This window comes from Siphateles boraxobius, unplaced genomic scaffold (assembly GCF_051911475.1).
Source record: "Siphateles boraxobius isolate OS27281-9 unplaced genomic scaffold, OSU_SipBor_1 65, whole genome shotgun sequence".
In the NCBI taxonomy this organism is placed as follows: Eukaryota; Metazoa; Chordata; class Actinopteri; order Cypriniformes; family Leuciscidae; genus Siphateles; species Siphateles boraxobius.
The window spans coordinates 16,160,934-16,186,407 of NW_027509192.1; the positions used below are offsets into that span (position 1 = coordinate 16,160,934).

Here is a 25,474-nt window from a genome sequence, read left to right on the forward strand (position 1 = left end):
GAACATCCATCACAAAGACAACATGAGCAGGATGTTTCTCAGTGATACATTACTCAGTTTGAGGTACATTATAAGATGTGACAACTGTAATTCCTCACAGCATTCCATCAGCATTAACAAGTGTTTGTCCATCAACAAATAGATATGTATATTTCTAATTTATTGCGGTGCACATGTGGGAACTGCATCATATCTGTATCAACAATGGTGCATATGTTAGCTGAGACTGATGTAACATTAAAGTTTGTAAAACAAATCTTGCTCCATCCTTTACATTTACTCAATGTAGTAAAAACAACAGACAATCTGCATTAGTAGACAGTTTTAGGTAATAGTGGCCCACAGCTGATTAGCATAAGTATTTCAGCAAGACCGGAGACACGCAATTAAAACACAAAACTATGTCCCCCACAGCATAGGAGCTCCACCACCTCGGGGTGGAGTCTCCATTGCCCGGGCCTCGGCCCCTGCCTCGACAGGATGTCTGCTCCCTGATTTAAAAACCCCGGGATGTAAATTGCCCTCAGCGAGAGCAACTTCCCTTGGGCCAACAGGATGATCGCCCCCCAACCTCGTGAGAGAAGCATCTGTCGTTAGCGTGACGCGAGGAGCAGGACAGGAACCAAGGTTCTTTCCACATGACTAAGGCGCGAAGGCAGTGTGACCTTGATCATGTGGAGCGGGTTTCCCCTCGGGGAGAACCCCTTGGTCCTGAGCCACCACTGCAACAGGCTAATGTACAACAGGCAGCAAGGTATAACGTTGGATGCTGCTGCCATGAGGCCTAACAGTCTTTGAAACTGCTTTACAGTGAGTGGCTGGCCTAGATTTACTTGTTTCATGCCTGAGAGAATCGAAGCGATATGAGCAGGAGACCCCCATAATCCCTTACCACACCCAGAAAAGTGGTCCTCTGTAATGAAGACAGCACACTTTTCTTGGTATTCAACCTCAACCCCAACTTTTTCATTTGAGCGAGAACAACATCTCGATGCCGAACCGCCTGAAGGTCCAATTGAGCTAGAATCAACCAATTGTCGGTATAATTCAATATGCGGATGCCCTGGAGTAGCAGCGGAGCCAGGGCTGCATCCACACACTTCGTGAAAGTGCGGGGTGATAAAGCTAGGCCAAACGGAATAGCACATTATTGGTACACTTCACCCCCGAAAGCGAACCTCAGGAACTTCCTGTTGTGACAAACCAGTCCTCAGACATGATCTGTGAAATGATCTGATTGAGGGGGAGTATTTTGAATATGAGCTTCCCTACTGTGCAATTTAACAGGCGGAGATCTAAAATTGAACGCAGTCCCCCATCCTTCTTTGGGACAATGAAGTACCGGCTGTAGTACCCGGACTCCCTGCTGGGAGGAGGAACCCGTCCTATAGCCTCTTTTTGCAGAAGAGCTTTTACTTATTGTTCCGTTACCAGAGCCTGCTCAGGGCCAACCACTGTGGGCAGGACCCCTCTGAACCGTGGTGGCCTAGACCTGAACTGGATAGTATAGCCTTTTTCAATCTTTTGCAGGACCCAACTAGATAACGCCAGCAGCCATATCACCCTGTAGCCCAAGACCGGTTGCCCACTGAAGCTGAGCAGGGCTGAGCCTGGTCAGTACCTGGATGGGAGACCTCCTGGGAAAACTAGGTTGCTGATGGAAGAGGTGTTAGTGAGGCCAGCAGGGGCCTGTGTGAGTCCTAACACCCCAGTATAGTGGCGGGGACATTATACTGTCAAATAGCACCTTCCTTTGGATGAGACGTTAAACCGATGTCCTGACGAATCACGTCAGTGCTGACCTCCTCATTCCCACTTATGTCTTTTAATAGGTCAGCCTGGTATGCCTGCAGGATTGACATAGTGTGCAGGCATGCGGCCGCCTGACCTGCTGCTGAATAAGCTTTACCCGCCAAAGCTGATGTGTTTCTGAGTGGCTTGGTGGGTAATGCCGCTGTTTTAAAGGAGAATGCAGACTCAGGGGAGAGATGGCTCGCAAGCTTCTCTTCGGCCCTTGGCATCGCCCCATAACCGTGTTGTCTAGACCTATGAATATTTGAATATGTGGATGTTTGTGGACTAAACACACGGTATGAAACTGGTCTTTTCCATGACTTCGACACCTCAGTGTGGAGGTCAGGGAAAAAAACGGCAAGTACCGGTGGAGGCTGCACATGAGAGGGCAGAAAGCGTTCATCAAGCTTGCTTTTTTGCCTAGTCTCCTGTTTATCTGCTGGCCACTCAATGCTTAATTTAGCTACAGCACTAGGGAAGACTCCACAAGCTCCTCACATGCTGGAGACTGAAGTGACGAGTCTTCAGTATCTCCTGTCCCAAAACTAACAACATCCAACTCCTCAGAACTGGATAGTTGCAGTACCGGTGCCTCACTCTGGGCAGAAGTAACCGCAGTGTGCACATCTAAACCCTGAACTGAGGCACTGGATCTTAAAGGTAAAGACAGGTAAAGAAAGGGCTGGGCCCTTGTCAAACCCCTCTGTCAGATCCATTTCCGAACCCCACGTCTGAAGCTACCGCTCTGCCTCGGCAAACTCCTGCCTAGCAACTTCTAAGGACAGACAAAAAAACCAGAGACAATGATTCACACAGAGCGCTTGCTAAAGACACAGAAGCTGATGCTGTTTGATTCAGGTGTGATTTATAGTTTCCTGGTCGATGACGTCACCCACCTATGACGTTCCGTCACGCCATTGGAATGATTCCATACGTGCTTCATGACGCAATCACGCAGGGGCGTTCCCACAGCGTTTCGACGCAGCTTGAGTTCCCTTGAAAGGGAAGTCTTTATTGTCACCTTTGATCAATGTCCTTGCTGAGCTTCATAAAAAAAAGTTTTATTATTTATGTTTTTAATAAATAGTCACTGTATTTGATAAATAATAACTGTCTAAAAGAAAATGTGACTAACATTATAAGTTGACTTTAGGGGGAAATTAATGTAGAATTTGGTCCTATTAAATTTAGAGGATTATGTCATATATGTTATAGACATGACCTAATATTGTAGCTGCCAAAAAGTCTTGCCAGGAAGTTTCTAAAAGGGCTGTTAAGGGAGCTGTTTAATATCTACTCTTGTATAGCCAGACCTTTAACCGTTAGGTTTGGCCCATTCAACTGCTTATTCTGGCCAAAAACTATCCACTTTGACAGAAAGAGACAGCCTGACTGACACGTAAAGCGACCAACCTCAGTTTGTTCTATATTTATGTGCTGTTTAAGGTTATCTGAGATATATTCATATTCAAATGTGTGGAAATATAATAATCTCTGTGAAAAAGCAACAAAAATGTTGAAAATGTATGACTGGATGATCAGAATACCTGTCTGTCCAAAAGTACGTACTGATTGTTTCACAGAAATAACAAATATGCCATCTTGAGACCAACCCCATTTTCCTGTTCTCCACTCTTCTCCAGCAGGACTGTAGATGTAAATCAGGCCTTTGAAACTAAGAAAGACATGCATGCCGGTTTGGAGACAGAGCTAAAGCTCGAGAAGATTAGACGTAGCCACCAGAAAAAGGAGAGCCAGGAAATGGAGCACCTACGGCAGCGTCAGGCCGATGCTGAGCTGGAGCTAGAGGAACTGAAAAAGAAGAGAGAGGAACGCCGCAAAGCTCGTGAAGAGGAGGAGCGGAGGAGAGATGAAGAGGAACAGCAGAAAATAGCCAAACAAGAGGTGGCTGAGCTGATTTAAAAACACAAATATTAGCCCAGTTAACGAATATATGTCTTTAGATGCTTTTCAAACACTCTGTTTTGGCTGTGGGAATGTTAAACTGTCCAGGTTTCTTCCAGAAGCAGAACATTATTTAAAGGATATATTTAATTTTGTATTAATAACTACAGGAGGACAAGAGACAGATGAAGGGGGACATTGAGAGGAGGAGGATGGAAGCGGCAGAGAAGAGAATGAAAAATATAAACATCACTTCCACAGATGGTGATGACCCATTTAACCCTCTAAACCCCATCAGTCCTACTTTCAAGGTAACTGTAAATATCTTCATAAACATTCGTAAAGGGATAGTTCACCCAAAAATTTTAATTTGCTGTTAATTTACTCACCATCAGGACATCCAAGATGTAGTTGTCTTTTTTTATTCAGTAGAATAGTAAAGAAGATTTTTTAGCTGAAACTGTGGTCCTTGGTGCAACGACCAAGTATATTGTATAATGCAAGTCAATGGCTATATCGCCACTTTGAGAGTCAAAAAAGCATATGGCAGGCAAAACAAAATGAATGCCCGTGGCTCTTGACAATTTATTGAGGTCTTATGAAGTGAAACGATCGGTCGCATTGTAACGTATGCACTGGAACTCAAAGCATTGAGAATCTGTGACAAGCCAATCTTCCCGATTGAGGTTCCCGATAGGTTGTTGTATCCAGGATAAGCACAAAGTATGAATTTGATGAACAGTAAAACACTCACGTCCCCCCTCTCTGTTGTAAACAAACCAGGCTTGTGCAAAATTCAGAATTTCAGAATTGGCCTCCATTCAATTCATGAATTGGAATTTGAATTGAATTGACTCCGCCCCACATGAATTTGAATTAGAATGACAGGAAGTGGAATTAAATTCATGGCAATTCAAAGAAATTCCACACAGTCACACAACAGAAAGAATGTGTTGAATCTCCAATGACATCATGACTTTGCGTAAACATACACGCCACTTTCAAGTCAAGTGGCGTGTTATCTATACGCATTTTTAGCTATCCGCGTGTATGTCCACGCCGAAACGAACCGTCATCTTCCGCGTGTATGTCTACGCCATTAAATGTCTGAGTGATTCCGCGTGTATGTGTACGCCGTTAAATGTCCGAGCGAAACGAAGCAAAATGTATATCTACATCTGGGGAGCGATATTTTTTTTCCTATGATGGTAGGGGAAGACTCATAAATGGTATTAACCCCAGTGACGGGTAGGTTTAGGGACGGGGTTGGGGTAGGTCATATATTTATATATACAGTGATGTAACGTTAAGTCAACGTCGTTGATAAACACGCTGAAAAGCGATTATGCGTGTTGATAGCACGCCAAAAATGGAAATACGAATTGGCGTGTCATACATACGCCATTTCATGAGATCAGTCTGGAATCTCACATACATTCAATGTTAGGAAGGTTACTTTGGAAATGGTATTGCTTACTGTTATAAGTTACCCATTATAAATGTGGTTTAGATTATTTCATGTGGATTACTTTATCGATGTAAAGCAATTTCGTTTTAATTTGATTAGTAACAAATTGAATTACACATTTTACCTCAGTAATACAACTAAATACAATTGCATTCATTTTGTAATTGAATAACATAATTTCATTACATATATACATACATACATACAGGTGAAACTCGAAAAATTAAAATATCCTGCAAACATAACTTTTGCAGGATATTTTAATTTTTCGAGTTTCACCTGTATGTATGTATGTATATATGTATATATATATATATATATATATATATATATATATTAGAACAAAATGTATGCAGGGTTGAGGAGTGACTGGTTACGTGTAAATCTAAAATTAGAATATTACATGAAATCAATAAAAAAAAGGATTTTAAATACAGAAATGTCGGCCCTCTGAAAAGTATAATCATCCATATGTATATAGTTATACTAAATATATTAGTTTCACCTATTAATTTTAATTACTGAAATACATGAACTTTTGCACAATATTCAAATTTTTTGAGTTTCACCTGTGTGTATATATATATATATATATATATATATATATATTTATATATATATATATAAACAAATGTCCTCCTCAAATTATTTTTGTTTTTTTAAAGATTTACTAAAGTAATTCTGGGAAATAGAGTCATGTTCCGTCATGTTCCACAAAATTACAATTACAATAAATCAAACTTAATTGTTTGTTCTGTGACCAGAGCTTTTAACATTCATTGCTGGGGGAAAACATTTCCTGTTAATCTAATCTGTACAAGTAGTTCAAACTAATATCATTTATAGAATATGTAATGCAATCATATCTGACAGATACTGTAAAGCTTAATTGTTCATTTAAAATATGTATATGAACTTCTTTGAATTTCTATTGAATTGCAATTCTGCTTCCTTTAATTCAAATTCGAATTGTAATTCTAGATCCTGTTTTTGACATCAATTCAAATTCAATTCAAATTCAAGAATTTAATTGGAATTCAGGAGTCATTCTCAATTGAAATCTGAATTGTGCACAAGCCTGAAACAAACACAGTGTCAGCACATGTGTGAGTTTGCTCCCTCACATTCGTCATTATGCAACAAGAAGCTCGCGCTTCAGACTGTCGTGAACGCGCTCAGGACCGTTTGCCAAGGCTGTGGATTACAGGTAATAATAATGTTGTAAATAATGTTCAGTTTCTTGAACAGACCGATCATTTCGCTTAACAAGACCTCAATGTATCGTCAGGAGCCATGGGTGTCCATTTTGTTTTGCCTGTATATTTTAATTTTTTAGCCTCAAAGTGACAGGAACCATTGACTTGCATTATACAAATCAACAAGGGCCACAGTTTTCTTCTTTACAGGTTAATTGAAGAAAAAAAAAAGTCAGCTACATTATATCTTGGATGGCCTGAGGGTTGGTAAATTAACAGCAAATTTTCATTTTTGGGTAAATAATCTTTGAAAATATTTCTTCAATTGCATCGCTACGGAAATCTATAAATGCTTTCGCAACCACAACAAATAAGCAATTTTCAGACAGTGAACATTATGAACATTATGATAAATAATCCTGTTCTTTTTTCAGAATACAAGCCCCATTTTATTTTGTAAGTCGCTTGTGCTTGTTGTGCTGTGATCATAACCACGTGTTTGCAGTGCACGTATATTACGTATATAAGTAGTTGAGCACATCTTTTGAGTCAAGTGACGTGTATGCATATTCATATGTTTATCTCCAGATGAGAATTATTAGAATATTCCAGGTTCAAAACAAATTAACATGTTTTTAAAGGGATAGTTCACCCAAAAATGAAAATTCTTTCAGTATTTACTCACCCTCATGTTGTTCCAACCCCGTAAGACCTTCGTTCATCTTCGGAACACGAATTTAGATATTTTGATGAAATCTGAGAGCTGGATCACTCCTCCATAGGCTTCTTGAGGGACTGACCTTGCCGGCCTCGAAAAGTTATTAAAGACATTGTTAAAATAGTCCAAGTGACTACAGTGGCTCAATCTTAAGTTTATCAAACGACGAGAATACTTTTTGTGCGCAAATAAAACAAAAATAACGACTTTATTTCAACTATTCATTTCCTTCTCTCTGGGCCTCGAGTCAGGTTACTAGTTTAACAGCGTATGATCTGTTGTTGTACGTCACACGCATCACCCACATGACCAGTGTCGGCCAATAGTGAGCCTACGTGTGACGGAGCTCTACCCAATTACACTAGTTTAACTGACTAGAGGCCCACAGAGAAGGAAATGAATATTGGAAAAAAGTCATTATTTATGTTTGGTTTTGCGCACAAGAAGTATTCTCGTCACTTGATAAACTTAATATTGACCCACTGTAGTCACCTGGACTATTTTAACGATGTCTTTAATAACTTTTCGGGGCTGGCAAGTTTCAATCCCTGAAGAAGCCTATGGACTAGTATGGAGGAGTGATCCAGCTCTCAGATTTCATAAAAAATATCTTAATTCGTGTTCCGAAGATTAACAAACGTCTTACGGGGTTGGAACAACATGTGAGTAAATACTGACAGAATTTTCATTTTTGGGTGAACTATCCCTTTAAGTATCACAGAAAATACGTATTACCTGTACTTTGTAAAATCAAACTAATACAAATACATAATTTTATTTGGTAACTGTCAACATGTCATTAGTGACTCATTACTGAACTTGGGATATTCCTTTAAATTGGTTTAGTACTTTTTTAGACCATTTTCTTTTTTAAAGTTTTTGTTTCTTTGCTTGAACTACCAAAACTCTTTGAAAAGTGTTATTTGTTTATTTGCTGCATTTGCTTTACAGTGAATAATAAAACAGCTGTGTTTTTATACATGCACTTATGGGACTTTCATTGTTCTACATCTTGTAAAATTTATTTTGACACATTTTTCCATTTCTTGAAGACGTTTCATCAGTTCAGACACAACCGATGAGTTGAATTTCATCAATAAATGGAAAAACACATTTTTAGAGGCTCCATAAAAAAAATCAACATGACATTTTGTGATGATTAAGCATTTGCATAGACATATTTATTTAAGAACTGCTGTCCTAGATTTTCTAAAAACAGGATCATACCTCAAGAAGTTGGAATAAAATTAAAATAGCATAATGGTAGATTGCATAACCAGTGGTGCTTGCACAACTTACAAACACCTAACCCTAATTAGAGACCAGAGTATCATAGAGACTTGTGACATGGACAACCACCAAGAAACCAACCAAACCATCTTAAAAACCACATAGCAACACCCTGGCAACTACCCAGCATTATGGCGGTGACGTTGCACAGGCAATAGGTCTGCAGACTCTTTAATGTCTGGGGGATCGGTCTCTAGTCAAATCTTACCAATATAAATAAAGTAAGATTACTCAGACACTTATTGGTTCAGTCTAAACACAAACTGTAAGTCACGAGCCTAGCAAAGCTGGAATGTATAGCTAGGCTGGCTTTTATTCACTGGTATTCAAGGTCAACTCACAGAGATGCAGAACAAAGTGTGAGGGGCACAAAACCTGGACCCAAGAGCAATGGAAAACAAGTAATATAGCCTTATGAGTCATCTTCCTACATTGCAAGATCTTAAGATCTTAAGGCCAATTCACACTGCACCGACAGACGCAGACCAACACCGTCAGTCACCAAGGAACAGCGCGTAACTTCTCAGACATTCTAATTCCTATTTAGCATGTTCAGTCAGAGAAAACAAGCTTTGACAGATGCCAACAGACTCTGACAGGGGTAACACACTGATCAAAGTTACTGTTCCCGTCTGTCGGTGTAGTGTGAATTGGCCTTTAACACTACATCTACATTATCCAGATACATTTTAAAACAGCGTTTTCATTTCAAAGCGATCCCTGTCCACACTAACGTTTTCAAGCATTTTCCAAAAGTTGCTCAGGCCAAAATGGAGAGAAAAATATGCGTTTTCAAACAAAAATGTATTAGTGTGGACAAGTGGACAACACTTGTTGTTGTCATCTGTTGACAAGCAGAATGTGGCGGTTGGTTGGTGTGATATTTGTCCCGCCCCTCCTCCACTGTGATTGAACGGTTGGGTAACCGTTTTACCCCGAAGTTGAACATTCTTCAACTCTCGCGACCAGTAAAAAATGATGGCAAACTGCGTGAAAAAAATGCTCAGTGCCTCGTTACGCTCATGGTGTTTAAAAAACGTGGTTCTCCTATTGAAAACAAGTGGAAAAATAGGCCAGTTGTGTGAAAAAACGCTTTGGTGGACACACGGCCTAAAGGGTGCAAAAAAGTCCATAGTCACTGATGTTAGGTTTATTGTACTAGAATAAGGTTAGGTGCTTGTAATGTTGTCCATTCCTCATTTGTTTATGCTGTGGTATAGTATTCTATCTACCAAAGATGTTAAATCAAATGTGATAAACATTAATGGCTTAATACCACAATATATTAGGAAAACACTACACTATCGGTCAATGTGTGCACCAAATCAGCATAGAATGATTGCTGAAGGATTATGTGGCACTGAAGACTGGAGTTCTTCAGAAAACTCAGCTTTGCCATCACAGGGATATATTACATTTTAAAATATATTAAAAAAGAAAACAGTTCCCTTTCAGTCGATAACGTCGGACGTAGTCGACGCGACTGAAATGGGATCACGCTAGGGAGCCTGTCTTCTTCGAGTACTATTGAACGAGCCAATGTAATTGGCGTGCGTGATTCGCATCACACACTCCGCCCCCGCGGCGCGGGTATAAATACGGAAGTGGATGCACGCACTAGTTGCCTTTCGCTTCGGAGCCGATCGTTTAATGTCTCTGATAGTGCTGTTGTCTACAACGAGCGAGTGTGTCGGTGTTCTTCAGGAAGACTCTCCCAGTGCTGGTGTTCTACAGCGCGAGTGCAGCGGTGATCGCGAGCTTTGAGCTCTCAACTGCTGTTTTAACAGCAACAAATTTCTAAATGTTTGTGTGTGTTGATGGCTGGTTAGAGGGCGGAAAAGTGAGTGCTTCACTGTTTCAGTTCTCTGTTCAGTGTTGCCGCGGTCATTCCCCTGTGTGCTCCGGCACTGGTGACGGTCCTATTTTCTGAAAGAGCAACACGGGTGCGTTTGCGTCTTTTTCAAGATGTCATTCCGCCCGTGCGTTTCTGGGTGCGGTCGTTCCCTGTCTCTCTCTGATGGTCACAACTGTTGTGTCACGTGTTTGGCTTACAGCACGCTGAGACAGCTTTTGTGGACAGCTCATGTTTTCACTGTGGGAACATGACTGTCGCAGTGTTGAGGGCGAGACTCGCCTTCGTTCGCGGAGAGCGAGTCCCCATTACCATGCCCCACCCTCGGGTGCTGTGTGGGATGGGTGACCGGAGGATAGTGTTGGATGTCCCGCCCGGTAACCATTCCCTGTGGGCTCCTCACTCCTCCCTTCCACTGCAACCACTGGAGCCTCCTGTGTTGTCTGCTGGTCCATCTGTAATGGGTGGGCCAGAGGTTTCACTCGGGGCTCCCCTGGAGGACAGGACGCCGATTGCAGCATCGGAGGGTGAGCTGACTTCTAGAGATGATGACTCGGCTGCATTGTCTCCCTCCGGGAGTTCAATGTTGCCCGAGCCGGATCCAGAATTATCAGCTATGCTGAAACGGGCCGCCGAGGCTGCCGGGCTCGAGTGGAACCTCCACCGTGTCCCGTTCAGTCTCGGTTGGAATCTGGAGTTTGGTATCTTGGGGCGGGGCGCGCTGGTTCTCAGCTCGCCGCCCCAGTGCCTTTCTTTCCCGAAATGCATGGAGAGCTTGTCAGGTGGTGAACAGCATCTTTCTCTGCCAGAAACTGCCTGACTAGCTTTTCCCCCTCATTACCCTTGATGGAGGAACGGTGAAGGGTTGCGAGGTGTCCCTCCATTGGAGCGGTCTGTCGACACAGGTGCACCTGTGTCCGGCGGCCGCTGCCTTTTGGGGGGATCCTCGTCTCCCCCCTAAGGCCTGTGAGTTTCGTCTGCTCCGACGGGCAGAGCTTACAGAGCCTATGGGCAAGCCCCTTCCTCTTGCGTGCCATGGCGTTGCTGCAGGCTAGGGCACCCATGGCATGCACGAGGGTAATCCAGACCGTGCGCTCATAGGTGAGCACCGCACTGCATCCGACCTCACCCTCCGGGGTACGGGTGTCGTAGCGTGCGTGATCGGTCTGGCGATGTCCACCTTGGTGGTCCAGTAGCGCCTTCGTTGGCTCAGCCTGGTTGGTATGGCGGATGCGGACAAGGTTCGGTTCCTGGTCTCCCCAATTTCCAAGGTTGGGCTGGTCGGCGACGCGGTGGAGAACTGCATCAAACAGTGCTCTGCCGCTCAAGCGCAGACGGAGGTCATCCGGCACATCCTGCCCCGGTGGCCAGCTGCTGCCTCCACCCGCCGCCGGTGGCAGCTCCTCCGCCTGCTCGTCGCCGTGGGCGTTCTCCGGCCGCCGCTCCTGCTGGCCCTCCGCAGCAGCCTCCACCCAGGCCTCAGCATGGAGCCGGCCGCAGTAGAGACGCCCAGCCCGCTCCAGGCGCTGCCAAGCCAGGTGGCAAGCGACAGCGAAAGCATTCCGGAGCGGGCCGCCCAGGAATGGATGAGATGCTCTTGGAGTGGCACGATCACTCCCACCCCCCGGGTGAGGGCCGGGTGGAGCCTTTGTTTGTGTGTGTGTCTGTTCCGCCGCTGGCTCCCTAAAAAAAAAAAAAAGCGGAGCAAGCGGTACCCACACTTCAAAGAGAGAGCAATTTCATCTGTTCCTGGGTCCCAAGAGGGCCAGTCTGGCGGGTGTGACCCTGTATAGCCTTACACCCCTCAGCTCCCCCTTGGTCGCCAGCAGGCAGCTTGGTGCGTTCGAGGACCCGGTCATCCGCCTTCTCACGCGCCCCCTGCCGCTTGTGGAGACAGGTAAGTGTTGCACAGCACACTAACACCACTCTCTCTACTTTGCTGCCCCACCTCAGGCTCGGCTACCCCGCTCAAGTCAGTGATAGTCATCACATTAGGTGTTGAGCAGACGTGCTCCTGAAAATTCAGTGATATTCATCACACCGAGTGTTGAGCAGTGCTCCTGACTTGTGCGTGCTTATCTTATCCTGCTGGCGAAGGATTTGATATAGCCGCTCCTCCAGCCGGTACGAAGGCCAGTTGTAAACTCGTTCTTCGTGCTACTAGGGGGTGGGTCGTGACCATCTTGGCCCAAGATTGGTCTGCAGCTTTGACCTGAAAGACAGGTGCTTCAGATCTCTACCTCCCGCACCGCAGGCCATCCTGTGTGTTGCGTCTAAGGGTGGAGTATCAGTACAGTGTCCTTCCCCTTGAGTGCTCCAGAGCCCGTTGGGTCTTCAGGTCAACTGGAAGAGAGTAATCTCGCCCACGGGGTGAGTATCTCTTTTCTAGTTTTGGAGAGGTACTCGGTCCAACATGTCTCTCCAATGAGAATGTGTTCAGCTGGTGTTGAAGTGAGAAAGGGTCCCACTGAAAGAACTTTCAGAGGCTCCTGGGGTATATGGTAGTCGCAGCCTTTGGCTCCCTCCATATGTGACCGCTTCAGCGCTAGCTTCACGATCGAGTCCCGAGGTGACCGTGGCAGAGCAGCTCACCCTGTGTGACTATAGTTCATCCCGGTCTGCTGCCAAACCCTCTTCAACAGAGGGGCCATGTACAAAGGGCGTGTTTTAACGGGGGCCTGGGCGACCCCCGACTACACGGGCATTCGTGCCTCGAGTTGTTAGACATTGCGACCGTTGCGCAAGCTTCCCCTGCATGTCACAAACTCACCCGTCACCTCCTCCTTGGAGTCAGACGCTTCTGAGGGCGCCTTGTTCCACTCCTCCCGCTTACTCAATCGTGCCGCCATCGAGCCTCACGACAGTTATAGCCAGGGCAAGTGGAGACTCCATCCCCTGGGTCCGGCTGGGTCATGACCATTCCGGGGCCGCTCAGTTGCCCCCCCGGTTTTATTTTTCCGCCAGTGTTTGGGTAAACCGAGCGGACTACCCTTGGACAAACACTGGGACTCAGCTGCCCCAGGGGCCCGCAGAAATGCGTTTAACCCCAGTGAGCCTTCTAAAAGTGACTGCGACTCATGGTCGCCTGGCGCCTGCAAGTCAGTGAAATCATCACTCTTCATGTTGAGCAGAATTGCTCCTGAAGTTCATCGCACTCAGGTGTTGAGCAGCAATGCTCCTGTAGCTCAGTGAGTCCATCACAGGTAGCTCAGTGAATTCATCACACGCAGTGCTGAGCAGAAATGCTCCTGGTGCTCAGTGAAGTTCCTCGCACTCAAGTGTTGAGCAGAAATGCTCCTGAAGCTCAGTGAGTTTATCACACTCAGGTGTTGAGCAGTAATGCTCCTGAAGCTCAGTGAACTTGTCACACTCAAGTGCTGAGCAGAAATGCTCCTGTCGTTCAGTGAAATTCTTCGCACTCAAGTGTTGAGCAGAAATGCTCCTGAAACTCAGTGAGTTTATCACACTCAGGTGTTGAGCAGGAATGCTCCTGAAGTTCAGTGTACTTGTCACACTTAAGTGCTGAGCAGAAATGCTCCTGTCGCTCAGTGAGGTTCTTCGTACTCAAGTGTTGAGCAGAAATGCTCCTGAAGCTCGGTGAGTTTATCACACTCAGGTGTTGAGCAGGAATGCTCCTGAAGCTCAGTGAACTTGTCACACCCAAGTGCTGAGCAGAAAATGCTCCTGAAGCCCAGTGATATTCACATGTTGTGTTGAGCAATGCTCCTGTCTTTTGCGCCCGTCGCTTGCACCTACGTGCCAAGTCAGGAGAGGAACAGGTCTTCATAGTTGCCCCTTATTGGCCCAACTAGACCTGGTTTCCTTCAACAGCCTTCCTGACTTCCCCTGAGAACTCTTTCGGGGACGGGGCACGATGGCACACGCGTTCTTCCCCCGGAGATTCCGGGTGGTCTTACATCTGAACGCGGAGGTTCAGGTGGCTATCACAAGAACATGTGATAGTTACCATCACTTCTGCGAGCACCCCCTAGAATTGGGTAGCGTGCTTACGCCTTTAGAAGTGGAACCTAGTCGTTGAGTGCGTCTTCTCTCCAGAGGAGATCCTGAAAGCTTTCGATCACTTCAGTGCTCTCTTTCCTGCAAAATGGGTTGCAGTAGGCTGTTTTCCTTCACCCTCAAAATGATGTTGCCTCGGTGTTTAAACGACGCTCATCGTGTTGCAGAAGTATGCAGAAGCACGTTCTGATCGTCAGGTTCCTGAGGAGCAAGGTCTTGTAAATCCTTGTGTCCCTCTTTATCCTCTTGGGCCTTGTCCCTGGTGCGACTGCACTGCAGAGACCGCCCCTGAGCCACTGCAGGCAGTGAGTTAAAAATTCTGTTATATCAGTTCTCCTGCTCGCGTGGTCTCTACTAGAGGGTAGGGACTTGCTCGCTTTCGGTCAACGTATTGTGCCTGGAGTCTGGGCCGGCTAACTCTCACAAGCTGAGACCCCGGCTCGGATGGTGCCCAAGGTTCCTACCTCTCCCGTAATAGGAGCAGGTGGTGAGCCTGCAAGCGCTGCCCTGGAGGAGGCAGATCCAGCCCTGGCTTCTCTGTCCGTTCGCTTGGACGTGTACAGAATGCAAGTCATAGACCTCAGACCAGCTCTTCAAATATCTGTTGGAATTCAGCAGAGAGGGAAGGCTGTTTCCATGCAAAGTTGCACTTAGTGCTTGCCTTCATTTCGGCAAAGGTCCGAGATGCAACATGTCCACTTAGGTGTTGAGCTCCTCTATGATGAGTGTAAAGTGCTCCGCCTGGGCGTTGACGATATACTTTGCTAAACAGATTCTAGAGTTGGGGGCTGGACGACACCTAGTTGAACCGCTGCTTCCCGTGGGCTCCCTTCTCATGAAGCCAGTTTCACCGTGAGCCCGGTTCAAGTGTCGGCTTGCTGCGCCATTCCCCTCCTATGGACTGGATACGTGCGCCTTTCTAGTCCAGTTGAGTTCCCTTAAAATTGAACCCTGTTGAGTTCCTCCACACCCCTCCGACGTCGGACGTGCGGAACGTCTGGTGTTAGGCCTACCACTCGTAAGCAGTGTGGAACCTGTGTTAGGCTGGGTCCATATGTTGCGGTCCCTTCGGTGACCCCATATGTGTATTCTTCCACGATACGGCTCCCTGCGGTGAGCCCGTGTCTTCCCTCGGCAGAGTCTCTCTACCGTCACTGTCCGGTGTGTCTCCCCCAGTCTTAGGCTGGAGCCACCCCAGTGACATTCCATATGTTAGACTGCCCGGTTTCCGCCCAGTTCATATGTGTATTCTCCACATTACCTCCCTTGGGTTGGATGTGGCTTCCGCGGCGTCCCTTCCTTCCAACGTACGGGGAACGCTTTCCCAGTGGTCCTGTAGGAACAGCAGTGACTTCCCTGGCCTAAGCCCTGTCCTTCCCCGCCTTAAGTTTGCGGGGGCATCAGGAGGCTTTGGTTTAGGCACTGGAAGGTGGCAGCGTTAGTGGCGTGTTCAATGGTTGATCCCATTTCAGTCGCGTCGACTACGTCCGACGTTATCGACTGAAAGGGAACGTCCTGGTGGCGTATGCAACCCACCGTTCCCTGAAGGAGGGAACGGAGGACGTAGTCCCCTTGCCACTACCGCTGGACCACCGCTGACCCCGGGTTACTCTCGGCTCCTCAGCGAAAAGCAACTAGTGCGTGCATCCACTTCCGTATTTATACCCGCGCCGCGGGGGCGGAGTGTGTGATGCGAATCACGCACGCCAATTACATTGGCTCGTTCAATAGTACTCGAAGAAGACAGGCTCCCTAGCGTGATCCCATTTCAGTCGCGTCGACTACGTCCTCCGTTCCCTCCTTCAGGGAACGGTGGGTTGCATACGCAACCAGGACGTTATGTTAAATTGTAATAATATTACACAATACTGGAATGTACATTTCCTGGAGAAACTGTGAGTGGGTCCTTGCAGTGGCAAAACTTGCCACACGGCTAGCATGTTTTAGCATGATGCTAACACAATTAGCATGTTGCTAATATGATGCTAAGACAATTAACATGTTGCTAACATGATGCTAACATGATTAACATTTTGCTAGCATCATGCTAGCATGTTGATTGCAAGATGTTATCATGATTAGCATGTTGCTAACATAATTAGCCTTTTGCTATCATGATGCTAACATGATTAACATGTTGCTATCATGATGCTAACATGATTTGCATGTTGCTAGCATGATTATCATTTTTCTAACATCATGCTAGCATATTAGCATGTTGCAAGCATGTTTATAGCAATATGCTAACATTGTTAGTAATCACAATGTAAATGTAAATGTAAAGTAATCACTACATTAAGATATTTGGCAACTGGGAAAATGCAACCATGCAGCAGTGATGATTTGGGTCTGTCACAACCTTCTATAAGCAGGGTGATCAAAAAATTGCAGCACTATTTTAAACCAACATTCAAACCACCCCATAAATAGACACACCAGCAATCTTAAATCATTTATTAAACTTAAAGTCTATTCACTGATATTTTTCCCTCCACTGAGTTCAATCCACTGACTGAATCATCCAGTCACAACAATTCTTGAGGTAACAGTTCACAGGAGGGGAAATTACTAACTTTTGTTGCTTAATCACTGCCGAACTGTTTTTTTTCCAACTCTGCTTGCAACTATTTTTTTTTATTCTAGATAACAGAGAGAACAGAATCACTGAATCGATCTTTAAAGAAAAGGTGAGTTCATTCAACACCATAAACATTGTAATAATGGCGCTTTTCCACTGCATGGTACGGTAGGGTTCGGTTCGGTGCGGCACGCTTTGGCGCTTTTCCACTGCATGGTACGGTACGGCTCGGCTCGGCACGGCTCACTTGTGGCGCTTTTCCACTGCATGGTACGGTACGGCTCGCTTCAGCTCGCTTTAAATGGTACCACCTCTGTTGAGGTTCCAAGCGTACCGTACCGATACTAAAATGTGACGTGGAAGCACTGTAGATCACTGATTGGTCAGACAGACAGAATCGTCACTACCAGCGTCATTTATTTGCAAGATATCAAACCCGCTAGATTTAAATAGCCAGTAACAGCCTCCAATGTTTTAAAACTACTTGCTTGACTTGCTTGAAGAAAAAAAAACTTCAAAAAAAGAAATGGCTGAATCGTGGTCAGTGGACGAGGAGCGCAGACGTTCCTCTTGTTGATTGCTGAGGAGTGGATAAACTATAACGATCAGTCATAATCCCACCTACTTTGAAGCGGTACTAACTGCAGTGGAAAAGCAACCGAGCTAAAGCAAACCGAGCCGTGCTGCGCCGAGACCAATCGTACCACACAGTGGGAAAAAAGTGAAGCGAGCTGAACCGTGCCGCGCCGAGTAGAACCATACTGAGTCGTACCGAGCCGTTCCATGCAGTGGAAAAGCGCCATAAGACACAGCAAACGAGCATGTGGCCAGTGTAAAATGCTTGACCTTTTTGGCCTGAGTGACTGCTATAAATGGCAGATTCTTACAAGTAATTTGGTAAAATGGCTGTTGTCTAATTGTAAATATTGACAAAGTTGGCATAGGCACTATAATACTTTGTTTGTCCAACGGATTCTCAGCAATGATTTATGGCTTGGCTAACTTTAACCAGACTGCATGCTTTTCCTGATGTCTAGTAAGATATTATTTACATACTGTCCTGAATTTGTTTGTGTATATTGGTGATAAATCTTGTTTTAATCCACCACAATATCTTATAATTTAAAAAAATGATACTCTTTTTGTGTTGCAATTTTGTAACTTTTAAATGTAAATATTATATATGTATTTTGCCTGCATTTCTTGTTATTTTAGTATTACTTTACATACTGTTATATTTTATAAGTATTTTGAATTAGCTTTTATTTTTATATTTTCAGTTTTCATTTAAATTTTTGTTTAAGCTTGTAATGTGCATTTGTCATTTTTTTATATTTCTATATAGCTTTAATTTATTTTTATTACTATGTTTATAATCCTATTACTTGAACCTACTTCAGTTAGCTGCCAATGCAACATTTCTCATTTTCAAGTTTTTTTTATATCTAATACAAGTATATTTGATTTAAATTTTATTTAAATTCAAATTTTTTTTTTTTTTACATTTTGGTTAACAATAACAACATTTTTTGTATTGAAAACAGTAACAGTTTCAAGAAGTCCCAGAGACCCGTACTCCTGCCCAAGATTGATGACAAACTGGAACAATACACGCATGCAATCGAGGTTCAATTTACAGTCTCATCGTACTATATGTTATGCTTTCATGTATCTGTATATTTTAGTTCCCTTTCAGTCGATAACGTCGGACGTAGTCGACGCGACTGAAATGGGATCACGCTAGGGAGCCTATCATCTTCGAGTACTATTGAACGAGCCAATGTAATTGGCGTGCGTGATTCGCATCACACACTCCGCCCCCGCGGCGCGGGTATAAATACGGAAGTGGATGCACGCACTAGTTGCCTTTCGCTTCGGAGCCGATCGTTTGATGTCTCTGAGAGTGCTGTTGTCTACAACGAGCGAGTGTGTCGGTGTTCTTCAGGAAGACTCTCCCAGTGCTGGTGTTCTACAGCGCGAGTGCAGCGGTGATCGCGAGCTTTGAGCTCTCAACTGCTGTTTTAACAGCAACAAATTTCTAAATGTTTGTGTGTGTTGATGGCTGGTTAGAGGGCGGAAAAGTGAGTGCTTCACTGTTTCAGTTCTCTGTTCAGTGTTGCCGCGGTCATTTCCCTGTGTGCTCCGGCACTGGTGACGGTCCTATTTTCTGAAAGAGCAACACGGGTGCGTTTGCGTCTTTTTCAAGATGTCATTCCGCCCGTGCGTTTCTGGGTGCGGTCGTTCCCTGTCTCTCTCTGATGGTCACAACTGTTGTGTCACGTGTTTGGCTTACAGCACGCTGAGACAGCTTTTGTGGACAGCTCATGTTTTCACTGTGGGAACATGACTGTCGCAGTGTTGAGGGCGAGACTCGCCTTCGTTCGCGGAGAGCGAGTCCCCATTACCATGCCCCACCCTCGGGTGCTGTGTGGGATGGGTGACCGGAGGATAGTGTTGGATGTCCCGCCCGGTAACCATTCCCTGTGGGCTCCTCACTCCTCCCTTCCACTGCAACCACTGGAGCCTCCGGTGTTTTCTGCTGGTCCATCTGTAATGGGTGGGCCAGCGGTTTCACTCGGGGCTCCCCTGGAGGACAGGACGGCGATTGCAGCATCAGAGGGTGAGCTGACTTCTGGAGATGATGACTCGGCTGCATTGTCTCCCTCCGGGAGTTCAATGTTGCCCGAGCCGGATCCAGAATTATCAGCTATGCTGAAACGGGCCGCCGAGGCTGCCGGGCTCGAGTGGAACCTCCACCGTGTCCCGTTCAGTCTCGGTTGGAATCTGGAGTTTGGTATCTTGGGGCGGGCCGCGCTGGTTCTCAGCTCGCCGCCCCAGTGCCTTTCTTTCCCGAAATGCATGGAGAGCTTATCAGGTGGTGAACAGCATCTTTCTCTGCCAGAAACTGCCTGAAGAGCTTTTCCCCCTCATTACCCTTGATGGAGGAACGGTGATGGGTTGCGAGGTGTCCCTCCATTGGAGCGGTCTGTCGACACAGGTGCACCTGTGTCCGGCGGCCGCTGCCTTTTGGGGGGATCCTCGTCTCCCCCCTAAGGCCTGTGAGTTTCGTCCGTTCCGACGGGCAGAGCTTACAAAGCCTGTGGGCAAGCCCCTTCCTCTTGCGTGCCATGGCGTTGCTGCAGGCTAGGGCACCCATGGCATGCACGAGGGTAATCCAGACCGTGCGCTCATAGGTGAGCACCGCACTGCATCCGACCTCACCCTCCGGGGTACGGGTGTCGTAGCGTGCGTGATCGGTCTGGCGATGTCCACCTTGGTGGTCCAGTAGCGCCTTCGTTGGCTCAGCCTGGTGGGTATGGCGGATGCGGACAAGGTTCGGTTCCTGGTCTCCCCAATTTCCCAGGTTGGGCTGGTCGGCGACGCGGTGGAGAACTGCATCAAACAGTTCTCTGCCGCTCAAGCGCAGACGGAGGTCATCCGGCACATCCTGCCCCGGTGGCCAGCTGCTGCCTCCACCCGCCGCCGGTGGCAGCTCCTCCGCCTGCTCGTCGCCGTGGGCGTTCTCCGGCCGCCGCTCCTGCTGGCCCTCCGCAGCAGCCTCCACCCAGGCCTCAGCAGGGAGCCGGCCGCAGTAGAGACGCCCAGCCCGCTCCAGGCGCTGCCAAGCCAGGTGGCAAGCGACAGCGAAAGCATTCCGGAGCGGGCCGCCCAGGAATGGATGAGATGCTCTTGGAGTGGCACGATCACTCCCTCCCCCCGGGTGAGGGCCGGGTGGAGCCTTTGTTTGTGTGTGTGTCTGTTCCGCCGCTGGCTCCCTAAAAAAAAAAAAAAAAAAAAGCGGAGCAAGCGGTACCCACACTTCAAAGAGAGAGCAATTTCATCTGTTCCTGGGTCCCAAGAGGGCCAGTCTGGCGGGTGTGACCCTGTATAGCCTTACACCCCTCAGCTCCCCCTTGGTCGCCAGCAGGCAGCTTGGTGCGTTCGAGGACCCGGTCATCCGCCTTCTCACGCGCCCCCTGCCGCTTGTGGAGACAGGTAAGTGTTGCACAGCACACTAACACCACTCTCTCTACTTTGCTGCCCCACCTCAGGCTCGGCTACCCCGCTCAAGTCAGTGATAGTCATCACATTAGGTGTTGAGCAGACGTGCTCCTGAAAATTCAGTGATATTCATCACACCGAGTGTTGAGCAGTGCTCCTGACTTGTGCGTGCTTATCTTATCCTGCTGGCGAAGGATTTGATATAGCCGCTCCTCCAGCCGGTACGAAGGCCAGTTGTAAACTCGTTCTTCGTGCTACTAGGTGGTGGGTCGTGACCATCTTGGCCCAAGATTGGTCTGCAGCTTTGACCTGAAAGACATGTGCTTCAGATCTCTACCTCCCGCACCGCAGGCCATCCTGTGTGTTGCGTCTAAGGGTGGAGTATCAGTACAGTGTCCTTCCCCTCGAGTGCTCCAGAGCCCGTTGGGTCTTCAGGTCAACTGGAAGAGAGTAATCTCGCCCACGGGCTGAGTATCTCTTTTCTAGTTTTGGAGAGGTACTCGGTCCAACATGTCTCTCCAATGAGAATGTGTTCAGCTGGTGTTGAAGTGAGAAAGGGTCCCACTGAAAGAACTTTCAGAGGCTCCTGGGGTATATGGTAGTCGCAGCCTTTGGCTCCCTCCATATGTGACCGCTTCAGCGCTAGCTTCACGATCGAGTCCCGAGGTGACCGTGGCAGAGCAGCTCACCCTGTGTGACTATAGTTCATCCCGGTCTGCTGCCAAACCCTCTTCAACAGAGCGGCCATGTACAAAGGGCGTGTTTTAACGGGGGCCTGGGCGACCCCCGACTACACGGGCATTCGTGCCTCGAGTTGTTAGACATTGCGACCGTTGCGCAAGCTTCCCTTGCATGTCACAAACTCACCCGTCACCTCCTCCTTGGAGTCAGACGCTTCTGAGGGCGCCTTATTCCACTCCTCCTGCTTACTCAATCGTGCCGCCATCGAGCCTCACGACAGTTATAGCCAGGGCAAGTGGAGACTCCATCCCCTGGGTCCGGCTGGGTCATGACCATTCCGGGGCCGCTCAGTTGCCCCCCCGGTTTTATTTTTCCGCCAGTGTTTGGGTAAACCGAGCGGACTACCCTTGGACAAACACTGGGACTCAGCGGCCCCAGGGGCCCGCAGAAATGCGTTTAACCCCAGTGAGCCTTCTAAAAGTGACTGCGACTCATGGTCGCCTTGCGCCTGCAAGTCAGTGAAATCATCACTCTTCATGTTGAGCAGATTTGCTCCTGAAACTCAGTGAAGTTCATCACACTCTGGTGTTGAGCAGCAATGCTCCTGTAGCTCAGTGAGTCCATCACAGGTAGCTCAGTGAATTCATCACACGCAGTGCTGAGCAGAAATGCTCCTGGTGCTCAGTGAAGTTCCTCGCACTCAAGTGTTGAGCAGAAATGCTCCTGAAGCTCAGTGAGTTTATCACACTCAGGTGTTGAGCAGTAATGCTCCTGAAGCTCAGTGAACTTGTCACACTCAAGTGCTGAGCAGAAATGCTCCTGTCGCTCAGTGAGGTTCTTCGTACTCAAGTGTTGAGCAGAAATGCTCCTGAAGCTCGGTGAGTTTATCACACTCAGGTGTTGAGCAGGAATGCTCCTGAAGCTCAGTGAACTTGTCACACCCAAGTGCTGAGCAGAAAATGCTCCTGAAGCCCAGTGATCTTCACATGTTGTGTTGAGCAATGCTCCTGTCTTTTGCGCCCGTCACTTGCACCTACGTGCCATGTCAGGAGAGGAACAGGTCTTCATAGTTGCCCCTCATTGGCCCAACTAGACCTGGTTCCCTTCAACAGCCTTCCTGACTTCCCCTGGATTCGGGGACGGGGCACGATGGCACACGCGTTCTTCCCCCGGAGATTCCGGGCGGTCTTACATCCGAACGCGGAGGTTCAGGTGGCTATCACAAGAACATGTGTTAGTTACCATCACTTCTGCGAGCACCCCCTAGAATTGGGTAGCGTGCTTACGCCTTTAGAAGTGGAACCTAGTCGTTGAGTGCGTCTTCTCCCCTGAGGAGATCCTGAAAGCTTTCGATCACTTCAGTGCTCTCTTTCCTGCAAAATGGGTTGCAGTAGGCTGTTTTCCTAAATCACCCTCAAAATGATGTTGCCTCGGTGTTTAAACGACGCTCATCGTGTTGCAGAAGTATGCAGAAGCACGTTCTGATCGTCAGGTTCCTGAGGAGCAAGGTCTTGTAAATCCTTGTGTCCCTCTTTATCCTCTTGGGCCTTGTCCCTGGTGCGACTGCACTGCAGAGACCGCCCCTGAGCCACTGCAGGTAGTGAGTTAAAAATTCTGTTATATCAGTTCTCCTGCTCGCGTGGTCTCTACTAGAGGGTAGGGACTTGCTCGCTTTCGGTCAACGTATTGTGCCTGGAGTCTGGGCCGGCTAACTCTCACAAGCTGAGATCCCGGCTCGGATTGTGCCCAAGGTTCCTACCTCTCCCGTAATAGGAGCAGGTGGGGAGCCTGCAAGCGCTGCCCTGGAGGAGGCAGATCCAGCCCTGGCTTCTCTGTCCGATTCGCTTGGACGTGTACAGAATGCAAGTCATAGACCTCAGACCAGCTCTTCAAATATCTGTGGAATTCAGCAGAGAGGGAAGGCTGTTTCCATGCAAAGTTGCACTTAGTGCTTGCCTTCATTTCGGCAAAGATCCGAGATGCAACATGTCCACTTAGGTGTTGAGCTCCTCTATGATGAGTGTAAAGTGCTCCGCCTGGGCGTTGACGATATACTTTGCTAAACAGATTCTAGAGTTGGGGGCTGGACGACACCTAGTTGAACCGCTGCTTCCCGTGGGCTCCCTTCTCATGAAGCCAGTTTCACCGTGAGCCCGGTTCAAGTGTCGGCTTGCTGCGCCATTCCCCTCCTATGGACTGGATACGTGCGCCTTTCTACTCCAGTTGAGTTCCCTTAAAATTGAACCCTGTTGAGTTCCTCCACACCCCTCCGACGTCGGACGTGCGGAACGTCTGGTGTTAGGCCTACCACTCGTAAGCAGTGTGGAACCTGTGTTAGGCTGGGTCCATATGTTGCGGTCCCTTCGGTGACCCCATATGTGTATTCTTCCACGATACGGCTCCCTGCGGTGAGCCCGTGTCTTCCCTCGGCAGAGTCTCTCTGCCGTCACTGTCCGGTGTGTCTCCCCCCGTCTTAGGCTGGAGCCACCCCAGTGACATTCCATATGTTAGACTGCCCGGTTTCCGCCCAGTTCATATGTGTATTCTCCACATTTCCTCCCTCGGGTTGGATGTGGCTTCCGCAGCGTCCCTTCCTTCCAACGTACGGGGAACGCTTTCCCAGTGGTCCTGTAGGAACAGCAGTGACTTCCCTGGCCTAAGCCCTGTCCTTCCCCGCCTTAAGTTTGCGGGGGCATCAGGAGGCTTTGGTTTAGGCACTGGAAGGTGGCAGCGTTAGTGGCGTGTTCAATGGTTGATCCCATTTCAGTCGCGTCGACTACGTCCGACGTTATCGACTGAAAGGGAACGTCCTGGTTGCGTATGCAACCCACCGTTCCCTGAAGGAGGGAACGGAGGACGTAGTCCCCTTGCCACTACCGCTGGACCACCGCTGACCCCGGGTTACTCTCGGCTCCTCAGCGAAAAGCAACTAGTGCGTGCATCCACTTCCGTATTTATACCCGCGCCGCGGGGGCGGAGTGTGTGATGCGAATCACGCACGCCAATTACATTGGCTCGTTCAATAGTACTCGAAGATGATAGGCTCCCTAGCGTGATCCCATTTCAGTCGCGTCGACTACGTCCTCCGTTCCCTCCTTCAGGGAACGGTGGGTTGCATACGCAACCAGGACGTTTCTAGTCAAAGTGTGCACAGTAACTTCTTATTTTAGTATCTAATGCCTGGTTTAAGAACAGTCTCTCAGTAAAAGCATTATTTAGGACTACCAGGCCTGTCTCTGGCAGCATTTAAACTAATGGATTAGATGTTTATATTTAGAGTATCTCTGCCTCCTGAGACAGTCTATTGTTAAATTTGCATTTCCTTAGAAACAATATATCACTCTTGACTCACTGAGTCTGACTGTCCTCATGTGTTTCAGATCTCATCTAAAGAAGCAAAGATGACTAAGCCAGTAGTAGTGGATATGCCATGTGTCTCTGCTCCGGTGGCCTCCAAAAAAAATCTGTTTGAAGCAGGAGAGGCCTGGAGTCAAACCAGCCAAAAAGGAATGCCCTTAAAGGTAAGAAATCAGACGGTCATTTATTTACTCCCACAAAAAAATTAATTAAAATAAAATAAATTTTAAAAAAAGCAGCAGGTGCGTCACATCTTTGTTATTCTGCTGAGGAGCCGAGCAGAGCCCGGAGTCAGCGGTGGTCCAGCAATAGTGGCGACGGGACTGCGTCTCCGTTCCCTCCTTCAGGGAACGAGGGTTACTAGGTAACTGAGACGTCCCCTTTCAGTTCGGTCATTTTCAACTTAGTCATACCGTACCGATTGGGATCCCAATTAACACACCACCTAGTGCTGCCACCTTCCAGAGCCTAGCAAAAGCCTCCTGATCTCCCCGCATTTACTGAGGCGGAGATGGGACAGGGCTTAGGCCAGGGAAGTCCACTGCTGTTCCGCATGACACACTCAGACAGACTTGGATAACACAGATAAAGCTCAACGTCACAGTAGAGCTTGCTG

The 25,474-nt window shown here is 47.4% G+C and overlaps 1 protein-coding gene across 2 annotated transcripts in view; it reads left to right on the forward strand.

The window, feature by feature from the left end:
- The window catches only part of lsp1a (lymphocyte specific protein 1 a), a 49,690-nt gene that overhangs the window by 13,639 nt on the left and 10,577 nt on the right, over positions 1-25,474 (forward strand). Inside the window, exons 5-9 of one of the 2 annotated variants that reach the window (XM_077211352.1) lie at positions 3,441-3,699; positions 3,870-4,010; positions 16,884-16,927; positions 18,363-18,444; positions 24,882-25,022. In XM_077211352.1, the coding sequence (XP_077067467.1) occupies positions 3,441-3,699; positions 3,870-4,010; positions 16,884-16,927; positions 18,363-18,444; positions 24,882-25,022 (667 nt within the window). Of the gene's footprint in view, positions 1-3,437; positions 3,700-3,869; positions 4,011-16,883; positions 16,928-18,362; positions 18,445-24,881; positions 25,023-25,474 lie in introns of both variants that reach the window. The other variant, XM_077211351.1, reaches the window with a different exon arrangement.